Source organism: Eptatretus burgeri, chromosome 16 (assembly GCF_056783735.1).
Source record: "Eptatretus burgeri isolate ZD-2024b chromosome 16, Ebu_testis_v1, whole genome shotgun sequence".
NCBI classification, from domain to species: Eukaryota; Metazoa; Chordata; class Myxini; order Myxiniformes; family Myxinidae; genus Eptatretus; species Eptatretus burgeri.
In genome coordinates this window covers 23,002,736-23,016,747 of record NC_140976.1, presented here as the reverse complement: position 1 = coordinate 23,016,747, position 14,012 = coordinate 23,002,736, and the positions used below count along the sequence as shown (strand labels likewise).

Sequence of the window (14,012 nt, the reverse complement as noted above, 5' to 3'; positions counted from 1 at the left end):
CCATGGGGTCACTCTGAAAAGAGCGGTTGGTCAGGACTGGCCCCCGCCGATTGCTCTTTTGCATCCACAGCAGACGAGATGGAAAACAAGTGACAGAATGTTTGAGAGATAGTCCTAATGATGTGTGAGGAAGTCTGGATGTGTAAATGTATTTTGTCTTGGCCCTAATGAATGCTCTCAGCACGGTGCCTGAATCGCTTGCCCACACAGTGCTCCGCTCCACCTGCTCCGTTCCTCAAGCTATGTCTGCCTGTTTAGCTCCGCTCTCTGTCCCCTGCAACTAACCAAGTCAAAAGCATGTCTTCCTCCCCCTCACAGGGTGTTTTATAGTTGTTTGGCGAGGGAGGAGCCTAAAGGCAGATCAGGACGGATAGTATGAGTTTCCAAGCGTCCCCATTGGTGCACGGACGCTTCCCCAAATGTTGGCCCCGCCCACACGAGGCCTCGGCACTGGAAATGGCCTCATTCACTTCTGCATCTTCTCTACATGACTCATCTCTGAGATTAGCCTGGGGCAAGGGTATCTGGTGCTGCTCTCTGGCCACAAACATGCGCTGGATACCAAATGGGGGGCATAATTGAGCAGAGTGCTTGGGCTATCCATACGATGTTGGACGGATTCGAGCGCACACTTGCGCTTCAACCTACGTGCCAAAACGTTCCAAGCATAAGCATCCGCAGTGATACATGGCACACATTGTTTCCTGCCACCCCCAAAGGGTAGTGGTGGTGACTGTGGTTGTGGAGTTCAGAGCAGTGGTGTAGTGGTGGTTGAGGTGTCAGAGCAGTGAGTTATGGCGAGGTGGTTGAGGCAGTTAAGGGCGAAGGTAAGCGAGCTTGGATTGATGTAGGGATTTTTTTATAAAGGCCTTGCAATGATAGTAAAAACTGTAGCATTGTGTTCTGAGTCTGGAGAAGGTCTGAGGTGAGTGCCTGTTTTATAAAGGCACCAGGTTTGAATGAGAAAGGGCACGCGTATGCAAATGAGCTGCTTCTGTTGCTATGCTTGCATAATAGAGGGGTCGTGTGTGAAGCAAAGTAAGCATAAAATAGACAGAGGATCAGTATAAAGTCCTCGCAATGCATTTTTTCCCCCATAAACCCACTACACATTAGGCTATCTAAAATGGATACTAATGAAATAACTGTCTTGAGACTGCTATATGGTGTGTGCCGTTGCCTGGGGTGGAGTGCTGGCTTTGCAGAAACGCAACAATATATGTGTGTGTGTAGTGGAAATAGCTCCACATTTGGTGGTAGCTAGTATTTCAAATAATTTTCCTTTATTACTTGCAAAATCGAAGATTTTTCAAGTATATTGGTTCGTCGATTTCATTATTCTGTCTGTCTGTCTGTCTGTCTGTCTGTCTGTCTGTCTGTCTGTCTGTCTCTCTGTTTGTCTGTCTGTTTGTCTGTTTGTCGACTACAGGTCGCAATTTTAAACCGATCTTCACGAAACTTCACCACATGGTACAGTTTGTCATGAGGAAGAAGTGTATTGTTTTTGAGGTCAAAAGGTCAACATAGGCCAAAGGTCAACAACTTATGTGGTATTTCTAAAATCCTCAATTTTCATCCGATTGAATTGAAATTTGAAGAGGATTTATATTTCAGGTCACTGAATTCAACTTGCCGAGTAGTTTTTAGCCGCGTCGCGTTGCGAACGCTGGCTCGAAGAGAGCTCCGCGTTGTTCTTCTTCTTCTTGTTCTTCTGATGAAGACAAAACCTTTATGATGCGGCTCTTGGACACATTTGTCCTTGATTTTAGGTCAACAGAGACAAAAATGTCAACATAGTCCAAAGGTCAACAACTTAGATGAGATGTCTAAAATCCTAAATTTTCATCCGATTGATATGAAATTTGAAGAGGATTTTCATGTCAGGTCACTGAATTCAACCACCAATTATATTTCAAGTCCACTTCGGCCAAAAGGTCAACATAGGCCAAATTTCTAAAATTGTCAATTTTCATCTGATTGACTTGAAATTTGAAGAGGATTTCTAATTCAGGTCACTGAATTCAACTAGGCAATTGTTTTTGAGGTCGACATCGACCAAAAGGTCAATATAGGCCAAAGGTCTACAACTAAGGTGTGATTTCTAAAATCCTCAATTTTAATCCGATTGACTTGAAACTTGAAGAGGATTTATATTTGAGTTCACTGAATTCAACTAGGCAATTATTTTTGAGGTCAACCTAGACCAAAAGGTCAACATAGGCCAAAGGTCAACAACAGGTGAAATTTCTAAAAACCTCACTTTTTATCCGATTGACTTGAAATTTGAAGAGGATTTATATTTCAGGTCACTGAATTCAACCAGCCAATTATTTTTGAGGACAACATGGACCAAAAGGTCAATGTAGTCCCAAGGTCAACAACTAAGGTGGTGTTTCTAAAATCCTAAATTTTCATCTCATTGACTGAAATTTGAAGAGGATTTGCAAATCAGGTCACTGAATTCAACCACCAATTATTTTGGAGGTCCACATCGGCCAAAAGGACAACATAGGCCAAATATCTAAAATTGACAATTTTCATCTGATTGACTTGAAATTTGAAGAGGATTTGCATATTTGGTCATTTAATTCAACCACCAGTTATTTTTTTATGGAAAATTTGTTTCATGGATTTTGCAAGTATCGTGCTCTGCACGACATCTTCTTGTTTTATATGTTGTGATGAATAAAAATTTTCAAAAATGACAAAATTAAAAAGAGCATTTCCAAGAATATGCCACAGTACATTTCCCACCAAATTTGGGCCAAGAAGGGTCGTCCCACATGGAGGGCGGGAGTGCCCGCTGGTGTTATTCAATCTCAGAAAATTTTAAGTTCTGTCTACTTTGAGGAATTCCAGCAATAAAATAGTTGCAGCATAATCTATATGCAATCTATATATAGTGCTCCTTACTGCAGAAGTTACTCAGGCAGGGGGAAAATATATTTTGTTCATACATGTGTGTGTCATTTACTCGGCCAGAAATTATTCATTCATACACACTTGTAAACTTGGTTTCTATACTTTGTTAATTATTTTGTGTGTTTTGATTTAAATATCCGACTTTTTAATCTTTTGCTCTTTACCTCCACCTATCACATTCCTACCATTGGGCAGGTGTCTGGTGCGCTACCTGAAAAGGAGAAACACCTGGCTGAGGTGTTGAAAGGTTTGACAGAGCTGCAGCAGCAGGTTGGCCAGCTGGGTGTTTGGACTGCTTCTACCAAGGAACAGCTGCAGGCATTTCAAAAAGCTGGTCTATTGGGCAGTTCCTCTCTCCAGGCAAGTCAAGATGGAGAACATTAAATAAATAAATATATAAATAAGAGTTCCCTTACAAGGAACATCAATGCAAGAGGCCATTTGGCTCATAAAAGCCTGTGCTATGATTGCCAACCAAATGCTGTTTGACTGTACTCTATCCTTTTAAAACTCTGAGCGTCAAGCCAGCATCTACCATTTTTATAGTCTTTGGTATGACTCAGCCAAGGTTCAACTGCATAGTCATTCCCCCTTTCCATCCACATTGGGTGTCTCCCCACCAACAAAATTTAACTCCACCAAACCAATATGACCATCAAATGCCTCTCTCTCTCTCGTTGCCCCCTTTAGATGGTAGTCCCCTAAATAATGCCCTCTGGAGATCTCACTCCACCAAACGAGATCTCATTCCATCAAGTCAGGTGATGCTCACCCTGACCAGATTGTGTGCCTTAAAACTTTCCTTTGCTCTACAAAAGAAAGCATCACTCTACCATTTAAGTTCTCGCTCCACTATTCAGTATCTCTCTCCTGCATGAATTTCAGTTTGTCTCATTACAACCCGAGACTTAACTGCTTCCCCTCACTACAGTAAATTTCCTCACTTTACTTGTCGGCCATCACCATTAAGAATAATTCATTGCTTGCAATCCTATCCCCACATTCATTCCTTCCTCCTCTTCACCTTCATTTAATTTACCCTCGTCCTTCCTTTGATTTACCCTTGTCCTCAGAGCTGCCTCCCTTTGGCTCATCATAATAAACCATTGCTGTATTTCACCTTCATCCTGCAAATTGTCACTTGGTGGTATCCCTGCAACAAATCTTGTTCAATATAGTTCTCTATTGTTTGTGGCCTTTGTTGGCTTTGCTTATTTATACCCACCGTGGGCACAGGTCCTAATTTGTAAGCATTCCTGCTCTCGTCTGCCAGACTGTGCGCTAAATGAACCCAAAACACTTGCCTCGATAATGGCCCTTGTCGAATCAGCTTGGTGAATAGCTTTGAGCTTCATGACCACATGCCTTGTACCATTGCTTGCACCACCAACCCTTTGCCTGATTCAAAGAAATATATGTATGGACTGTACATATCTTCTTCTTCTTCTTTCGGCTGCTCCCTTTCGGGGTCGCCACAGCGGATCATCCGTCTGATCCGCATAGTGATTTGGCACATGTTTTACGCCGGATGCCCTTCCTGACGCAACCCTGGTCGCCTCTTACGACACAGGGATATGGTACACCTATTTTAACCGGGGTATACACCGGCCCAGTATACTGGTACTCATTTCGCCGACCTCGGAAGGATGACAGGCTGAGTCAACCCCCTGGTGTATTAATTCAGTGACCAAACGGGGTTTGAACTCAGGACCTTTTGGATCCCAAGCCGCTGCCCTAACCACTGCGCCAACACCAGGTTTTAACTGTACATATATACAGTATATATATATATATATATATATATATACAGTATGGACTGTACATATATACATATATATACACACACACACACCAGCAGATCCGATCTGTTACTTTGCTGATGGTAATATTAAAAGAGGGGGAGAGAGTGAGTGGGGGGGGGGGGGGGTCGGGAGAGAGAGAGAGAGAGAGAGAGAGAGAGAGAGAGAGAGAGAGAGAGAGAGAGAGAGAGAGAGAGAGAGAGAGAGAGAGTGGGAGAGAGAGTGAGAGTGGGGAGTAGAATGAGAGAGGGGTTAGAGAAAGGAGTGGAGGGAGAGAGAGGTGGGGGGGGAGGGGAATGAGGGAAGGAGGGGGGGGGAAGAAGGGGGAGAGAGGGAGGAAAATTCTGGCAGAGTGATGCCCAGTTTAACGTCCATCCGAGAAACGGCACACATAAGGCCGACGGCATGAATGAGGAGGTTTTGAATTGAGGTTTGGTGAAGCGGATTCTTTGTGGATTGAGGAGATTAAAAGCAGGTAGAGAAGGAGTAGACCGTACCAGGAATGCACAGACTAACCTCAACACATACATATACAGTATACAACCTGTCGCTTCGCTGACAGGAATAATAAGAAGGTGGGAGTGAAGGGGCGAGAGAGAGAGGATGGAGGTGAGGGAGAGAGGATGGAGGTGGTGGAGAGGAGAGAGAGGAGGGAGAGGGGGTAGAGAGAGGAGGGAGAGGGGGTAGAGAGAGAAGAGAGAGAGGAGGGAGAGGGGGTAGAGAGAGAAGAGAGAGGGGTTAGAGAGAGGAGGCAGAGTAGAGAGAGGTGGGAGAAAGAGGAGGGAGAGGGGAGAGAGAGGATGGAGGGAGAGGAGGGAGAGAGGATGGATGGGTGGGAGAGAAGACAGAGGGAGGAGTGGGAGCGTGGAGGGAAGGAGGGGGTGCGAGGAAAGGGGGAACAGCAAGGAAGGGGGGTGGGTAGAGCATCGCCTCACCAAACGTCATGATATACTCCAGTAGGGGAGGAGGGGGCTGTGACAGAGAGGAGTATGGGGGAGAAGTGGGGTGGGTGATTGGGTTTGGGTTTGGGAGGAGGTAAGCATAAGGGCAGCAGGTTCTGGACTTGCATTTGGTAGGAGGATTTGAGGGGGAAAATGGGGGTGGGGGTAGTCAGGATTGAATACAATAGGGTACGTTGAAACAGCGCATTAAAACAGCATGCAGAGACTGCGTGAAGATGTCCATGGGCTGTAGAGAGGGGGGTGGGTTTTTGAGAAGGTATGCATTAGGGGAGGGGGAGGGAAGTCAGTGCGAGGGGAAGGGAAGTGAGTGTGAGGGGAAGGGAATGTGGTGTGAGGGGAAGTGAAGGGAAGGCAGCATGAGGGGATGGGAAGGTAGTGTGAGGGGAAGAGAAGGCAGTGTGAGGGGGAGGGGGGAATGGATTACTAAGTGCTTGCCAAGCCTGCTGTTCCTTATCAACCATTTTGTTGGCGTGCTTGCTTAAGTGTTTAAGCCACTTTGCGAGTTCAATACAAGCTGTTTGGTTGTTCCTTTCCAAGCCATGGCCACACACGGCAAAAGCATTTGCACTGTTACTGAATATATCGATCGATCGACTTGAACAAAGTTCAGGCCCTACTCACCTGCATTTGGCCCCACGTTGTCGTGCAGTGTTTTGGGTGGTGGCTCGCTCGCTAAAAATGTGCAATTTTATTTCGATATTTCCCCTTGTGGTATGGTCTTCTTTCATTACATGACCCGTCACTTCGAGATAGATACATATAAAACTAGAAGGGCACTCAGTAGAGCGCATACCTCCACCATGTAATGTCTGATCCACAAGAACATATCGGGCCCAATACATTTTTGAAAAATATAATGCTATATATCGTTTTTCGCCCAATCTCACAATGGTGAAGAACCACTTTGAATCATTAAAAAAATTCTTGTATCTGGATCTGGATTCATATCTTCACCAAAATTGAATCAATTTGTTCTTGTCACCACCCAACCTGTGCACCAAGCTTCGCCCGAATCCATCCACAACTTTTTGAGATATCATGCTACATATCAGTTTCGCCCTATCTCCCAATGGTGAAGAATTGCCGAAAAAAATTATCAGATCCGGATCCGGATTCGGATCTTCATCAAAATCTAATAAACTCCTCCTTGTCACACGCTCAAACTCTCCACCAAATTTCATCGGAATCTGTCCACAACTTTTCGTGAGATATCTTGCACACAAACAGTCAAACAAGCAAATAAACAGACATGGGTGAAAACATAACCTCCTTCCACCTTCGGTGGCGGAGGTAACTAGAAGGACACTCTTTGAAGTCACAATGTCCCCAGATATGCTTCCGCCCACATTATTACATCATTATACATACTTGGATCAAGTTTGATTTAAATCCCTGAACCCAGATTGAAAATATTAAATACATCTGGCTGCCATACCATGCGTACAATCAGGTTGAAATTTGAAACATGTATACCCCATGAATACTAGATCTTAATTGTGACATTTCGCATCAATTGATGAAGTGGTTCAAGCGAAAGAATTTTTAAATGATTTTAGTTCAATCCAATATGGCTGTCAGACCATGTGACCTGTTAATTATTCGTGAACATCCCGGTATCCCCCAAGGATTAGAGAAAATGTGGGCGAAGTTTCCCCTTCATCCGTCAAGCTGTTCTGGAGAAGAAGATTTTTAAAGTGATATTCTTCATAAAATCATAGCTGCCACCAATATGACCTATGACATCATAGGTGGAGAACTTTTTCTTCCTCATACCTGTAATGTTTCGCCTCGATTTGTTCAGCCATTTCATAGAAGATTTTTGAAGGTTTTTACGTTTGAAAAAAAAATGGCTGCCGAACCATGTGACCGTTGACATCATCAATTTTTTCCCTCATACAACTTAGCCCGAGATGACCCTCAAAGTTTTCATACTGATCAGACAAAGTGTTTGACATATGAATTATAACGTAATAATGAAGCCAGCTGTCACATTATCAAAAAATCACACTTGTTTCTCATGGGGAGGACTTGACGATTGACATGTGCCACGTTTCAATTTTTTCCATTGAGCAGTTTCAAAGAAAGAGGTCCAATTTTTTCCAAAATGGCTGCCACACCACATGACTGATGACATCATAGTTATCATGAAAAACATTCTTCGTGAGTCGTCGAACCTAAGGTGAAAATTTTCTTTCAATCGGATAAGTGGTTGCAGAGACAACAGAAAATATGCATGGACGACGGACGTACGTACAGATGTCCGGCATACTTACCTACATGCGGACAGACGGACAACCTGAAAACATAATGCCTCCAGTGACTTTGTCAGTGGAGGCATAAAATTAAACTTTTCATTCTAAAAAGTTTCTTCAACCGTTTTGTTGGAGTGCTTGCTTGGAGTGCTCTTCAAGCTTCGATCTTTACAAGCCACCTTGGTGATACCGCAGCACGGTTCTCCGTGGGGACATCTCCAGAGTTAGGGAGGCAAAATAAATTAGATTATTACAATAAGTAAAAACATGTTTTCAGTTGTTACAAGGAATGAATCGACACATCATGGCAGGATAGGGGAGAGGTACACATGCTCGCTCTCAGCTCTCTAGCTTGGGTTTGATTCCTGACCCAACTATAAACTGTCATCCTGGCATTTTACAGGCAGAGTGATTCATCAATGTGTGTGCCATCCCTAAGATGGACATTCAACTCGACGTCATATCTGACAAAATCCCCCCTCTCCCCATCCTCACTCCCCTTCTCTCCCTCTCCCACCCCTCTCCCTCACTCTTTCTGCCACCCCTCTCCCTCTGTCTCTCTCTCTCCCTCCCACCACTCTCCCTCCCTCTCTCTCCCAACCCTCTCCATCTCTCTCTCTCTCTCTCTCTCTCTCTCTCTCTCTCTCTCTCTCTCTCTCTCTCTCTCTCTCTCTCTCTCTCTCTCTCTCTCTCTCTCTCTCTCTCTCTCTCTCTCTCTCTCTCTCTCTCTCTCTCTCTCTCTCTCTCTCTCTCTCTCTCTCTCTCTCTCTCTCTCTCTCTCTCTCTCTCTCTCTCTCTCTCTCTCTCTCTCTCTCTCTCTCTCTCTCTCTCTCTCTCTCTCCCTCTCTCTCTCCCTCTCTCTCTCTCCCTCTCTCCCTCCCACCCCTCTCCTTTCCTCTCTCTCCCACGCCTCTCCCTCTCTCTCTCCCACCCCTCTCCCTATCGCTCTCTCTCTCTCCCATCTCTCTCTCTCTCTCTCTCTCTCTCTCTCTCTCTCTCTCTCTCTCTCTCTCTCTCTCTCTCTCTCTCTCTCTCTCTCTCTCTCTCTCTCTCTCTCTCTCTCTCTCTCTCTCTCTCTCTCTCTCTCTCTCTCTCCCCCCCTCTCTCCAAATTCTCTCCCTCTCTCTCCCATCCCTCTCCATCTCTCTCTCCCACCCCTCTCCCTCTCTCTCTCTCCCACCCTCTCCCTCACTCTCTCCCACCACTCTCACTCACTCCCACCTCTTTCCTTCCCCTTGCCCTTTGTCTCCCATCCCTCTCACTCTCACTCTCTCTCCCACCCCTCTCCCTATCGGTCTCTCTCTCTCTCTCCCACCCCTCTCCATATCTCTCTCTCTCTCTCTCTCTCTCTCTCTCTCTCTCTCTCTCTCTCTCTCTCTCTCTCTCTCTCTCTCTCTCTCTCTCTCTCTCTCTCTCTCTCTCTCTCTCTCTCTCTCTCTCTCTCTCTCTCTCTCTCTCTCTCTCTCTCTCTCTCTCTCTCTCTCTCTCTCTCTCTCTCTCTCTCTCTCTCTCTCTCTCTCTCTCTCTCTCTCTCTCTCTCTCTCTCTCTCTCTCTCTCTCTCTCTCTCCCATCCCTCTCCATCTCTCTCTCTCCCTTTCTCTCTGTCCCTCTCTCCCTCCCACCCCCTCCTTTCTTCTCTCTCCCACGCCTCTCCCTCTCTCTCCCACCCCTCTCCCAATCGCTCTCTCTCTCCCATCTCTCTCCCATCCATCTCCATATCTCTCTCTCTCTCTCTCTCTCTCTCTCTCTCTCTCTCTCTCTCTCTCTCTCTCTCTCTCTCTCTCTCTCTCTCTCTCTCTCTCTCTCTCTCTCTCTCTCTCTCTCTCTCTCTCTCTCTCTCTCTCTCTCTCTCTCTCTCTCTCTCTCTCTCTCTCACTCACTCTCTCACTCTCTCCCACCACTCTCACTCTCACTCCCACCGCTTTCCCACCCCTCACCCTCTCTCTCCCACTCATCACTCTCTCCCTCCCACCCCTCACCCTCTCTCTCCCCCTCTCTGACCCCTCTCCCACCCTTCTCCCTCCCCTCTCCCCTTCTGCTTTCCTCTCCCCTTCCTCTCTCTCTGCCACCCCTCTTCATTTTCCTCTCTCTCTCTCCCTCTGTCTACCAGCCCTCCTCCTCCCCTTGCTCCTCCACTACCCATCCCCCTCTGTTAAGGGGACTGTTAAGGACTGACGGTTTAGTTTTCCATTTGAAATGGCTTCCCCAGAATGTAGCATGTACGAATCAGATTCAGAGTGAGCTGACTGGAGGGGTGCAAATGTCACTGCATGTGCGAGCATGCATACCTACAGGCAGGCCTTTGGCAACTAGATAGCATGGATTTTAAATGCTCCCTCCCTGTTTAATATCGAACCTGGTAGTTAAAAAGAAAATGTTGCTGTTCGGCTGTGTTTTATCACCATTCCCTTCCTGGCCCCTCATGCTGCCTTCCCTTCTCTTCATGCTGCCTTTCACTCCCGTTGTGCTGCTTTCCCTTCCACTCCCCTTGCTCTGCCTTCCCTTTCCCTCACACTGCCTACTTTTCCACCCATGCTGCCTTCCCCTCCCTCACGCTGCCTTCCCTTCCCCTCACACCACATTCCCTTCCCCTCATGCTGCCTTATCTTCCCTTCCTCTCATGCTTCCTTCTGTTCTCCTCATGCGGTCTTCCCTTCCCATTATGCTGCGTTCCCTCCCCCTCCCCTCAGGATTACCCCTCCCAAACCCCCTCCCCTCTCCATCCCCCATCAACATCTCTGGGCAGTCTCCACATGCTGTATGAATGTGCTGTTTTAACGTGTCTCGTTTCGTTCAATGCTGCATTATATTACCCCCATCCCCCTTCTCCACAAGTCCTACAACTAAACACAAATTAAGAACCCCTCCCCTCACTCTTACCACCTCCCAAACCTCCTCACCCTCCGCACCCCCACCTCTACACTCCCTCCTTCCCCTTCCCCCTCCTCCTTCATCCTCACTCCCATCCCCATCCCGGAGTTTATACTGGTTTGGTGAGGCATTGCTCTCCACCCACCCCCTTTCTTCGCTCTTCTCCCCTTCCTATCTCAACACTTTCTCACCCCCTTTTTGCTCCCCCACCACCTCTTAGCTCCCCCACTCTCCTCATCCCTCTCTCCCCCTCTTTCCTCTCTCTCCCTTCCGTCGCCCTCCCTACTCTCTCTTCTCCCTCCTCCCTACCCTCTCCCCCTCCCACATCCTCCCTCATCCTTCTCTCCCTTCCCCCACTCCCTCCACCCATTCAAATGTAATATCCAAAAAATGGCTGCCCATTCAAATATATGTTATATCCATGCAGATTGACGAACTCCCTCTTCGAGTTTCATGCGAGCTTTTACTGTAGGCGTAGGCACAATCGGCTTGGCTCTCTCTCGTCCATTTTCTTTTTTGGCTTGACTCATGCAGCATGGCACATTGTTTGTACTGATGCTGATTACATGTAGGTTGTTAAGGCACAGCTGTAAGCTGCTTGAAAAATGAGGGCAGTTATTTGGAAGACTGATAGCAGTTTGGGAAGATATCACAGGAGTGTTTTGGAAGAAATATGGGAAATGTTTGGTGGGACTGCAAGAACTTTTGTGGAGATGGTGGTCACACTCGAGGAGATGGTGAAGACATTTGAGGTGATGACACTAATTAATGGAAGGACTGTGGAAACGTTTGTGGAGATGTTGGTCATGGTTTTCAGCGTATATGGTCGGGGAATAGAAAATAAAGTGCGGAGTGGAAATAAGTCACAAATATGCCTCATGTTTGAGAAGCAACAACCGTGTCAAATAATGAATCCATCATTTTAATCCACATTTTCTAAATCATGATGTTGAATGCCTTTAATGGGAAATTGCACTTCAACATTAGCATGTTCCGAGTCTTCCCGAAAGCCGCAGAAAGCTTTAATCTTGCATATGTTTTTTTTCATGCCTTATTTATAACTGCAATGTTATCCCACAATCACGTTGCTCTTGTAATGATATGTTAATGTTTGTGAAATTATTGTTTCATTTTAGGTTCAAATATGATCTGTTTGTAACAACAGTTTCCAATAATGTGTGAAAATGCCATTTCAAAGCATAAATAATACATCGGGAACAACATTAAATATACATTGCCTTATGCCTAAGGAACGGAATTTTCCATCTTACGTGGTGTTTCCAGCAAGTGGATCTGTGCTGACAAGTGGACCTTCAGTCTGAAAAATCTCATTTGGACCACTCTGAACTTCAAAAGGCAGCTGCTCTGAAATTACAGACCTTGCACAGGCAGGCTTTTCTGCTGGGTGATAATGGTAATGGGGGAGTTCAATAATCTGACCGGTTAGGAGCCGGAATATTTAACAGATCTCATGTGCTGTTATTAAGTTATACTGAAAAGAAAATAAATATACAACATACAGCACTGTAAACCTTTCTGCCATGCTAATGCTCTGAAAGTCACAATTTGGCCTTTTGTTGTATTGCATTTGAAATGAGCAAGATTACATTGCAAGCAAGAATATCGGAGGAAGGGTTAAAATAGGTCAGTGAGGAAGGGAAGAGGGATTGTGAAATCATGCAAGGGAGTAGAAAATAACATGTGTGAGGAAAAGTTGGGTGAATAATTTGTTGTATTGCCCACAGTGATATTGGTCACATGACTACATTCACCTTATAACCCTCCAATCAGCAAGTTACATCAGTCGGTCTGACCAATTGTGAGCTGGGATTTAATTTAGCTCAGCAAGATTAATCTTGGTTCAAGGCAAATATGGGAAAAAAAATGGATCCTTAGTTAGATATTCCATTAATAAGTGTTTTTGGTCAGGTTACCCCTCCCCCCCCCTCGTAACAGGGACAGGGAAAATGTGTTGTGTTTGTTTCGCAGGTTCTATCCCCTTTGTAATTTCCCACTTCAAATGCCCCTATACATCCATCTATCCATCTAATTTTTCCCATCCCTCTTCCCCTTGCTCCTTCCCACAGTACAAACCATGCACACAACTGAACTTGTCTCACAGCACACACATTACACCACAAAACACACATTCACAGCAATGTTAGCATTGCCATAATTAACGTGGTTCCTGCAAAGCCGTGGTGAGTACCGTGGCACCACCAAAGTGCAACACCACACTGCGGCAACAGAATGCCAATGGGTCATTGCCTGAGCAGGCAACTACCACTCTTTTCCCCACTGAAGCCGTGCCTCGCCTGAGAGCAATATTAGCCACTTCCCACCAAGGCTTGGCACTGTCTGACGCACCACGGATTAAGCCGAGACCCTGAACTGACATCCTTCCTGCCTGTCCAGGAATGGAGCGAGACACATTGTGCTGGGGCGAGACCACAAGAGCAAATTGCAGCACGGGATCCTTGGGGCACAGCGGCGGCTCCACACCAGGGCCGGATTTACCATGTGGGGGGCCGTGGGAAAAATGATTGTGGGGAGCCCCCAAATTTGGAGATTAATCAACAACTTAAATTATAACTGCTTTTTCATCAACAACTGAACTTATATCTATAGATTTGGCAGATCCTGATCAGGAATGATTTGGCATATATGTTCACAAATTACAATTAAATCTGACAATATGACAAGATGGATGGATTGTTATTGATATGGCTGGTGACTTATCTATGAGCTCATTCTAAAATCAAATCACAAAAATGCTGTTGCTGGAAGAGTAAGAGATGGAGATGGACTAATATAAGAAAATAACAAATGACGCGTTGTCATTAATCATACTACGAACTTTGACTAAAAATCTTCTAACTTCTAAAAACCCTCTGGGTAAGAGGAATCCGAAATGGTGATTAACATCCGACTTCCAGCGACCGCAAATATACGGCAGTGTCATCCACATCAATGAACATACACACGGTGCCTTAATCAATGGACAAGCTTCCTGCGCAACTTGGCGGCAGCGAACTCGGATATGATACTGTCAACCTGCTTGGAATTGAGTACATCGGATTCCGTTGAAATGATAGTCAGATTGAACAGTCTCTGCTGCCCCATCGTGGAGCGAAGATGGTTCTTGATAAGCTTGAGTTTCGAAAACGAGCGCTCCCGGAGCAGTTCGACACCATCAGTGAGAGGT

The 14,012-nt window shown here is 45.7% G+C and overlaps 1 protein-coding gene across 6 annotated transcripts in view; it reads left to right on the top strand.

The window, feature by feature from the left end:
• The window catches only part of LOC147010706 (dystrophin-like), a 1,018,488-nt gene that overhangs the window by 793,399 nt on the left and 211,077 nt on the right, over window positions 1-14,012 (top strand). For all 6 annotated transcript variants that reach the window (XM_085859617.1, XM_085859614.1, XM_085859615.1 and 3 more), the window contains one exon: window positions 3,118-3,282. In XM_085859617.1, the coding sequence (XP_085715743.1) occupies window positions 3,118-3,282 (165 nt within the window). The remainder of the gene's footprint in view (window positions 1-3,117; window positions 3,283-14,012) is intronic.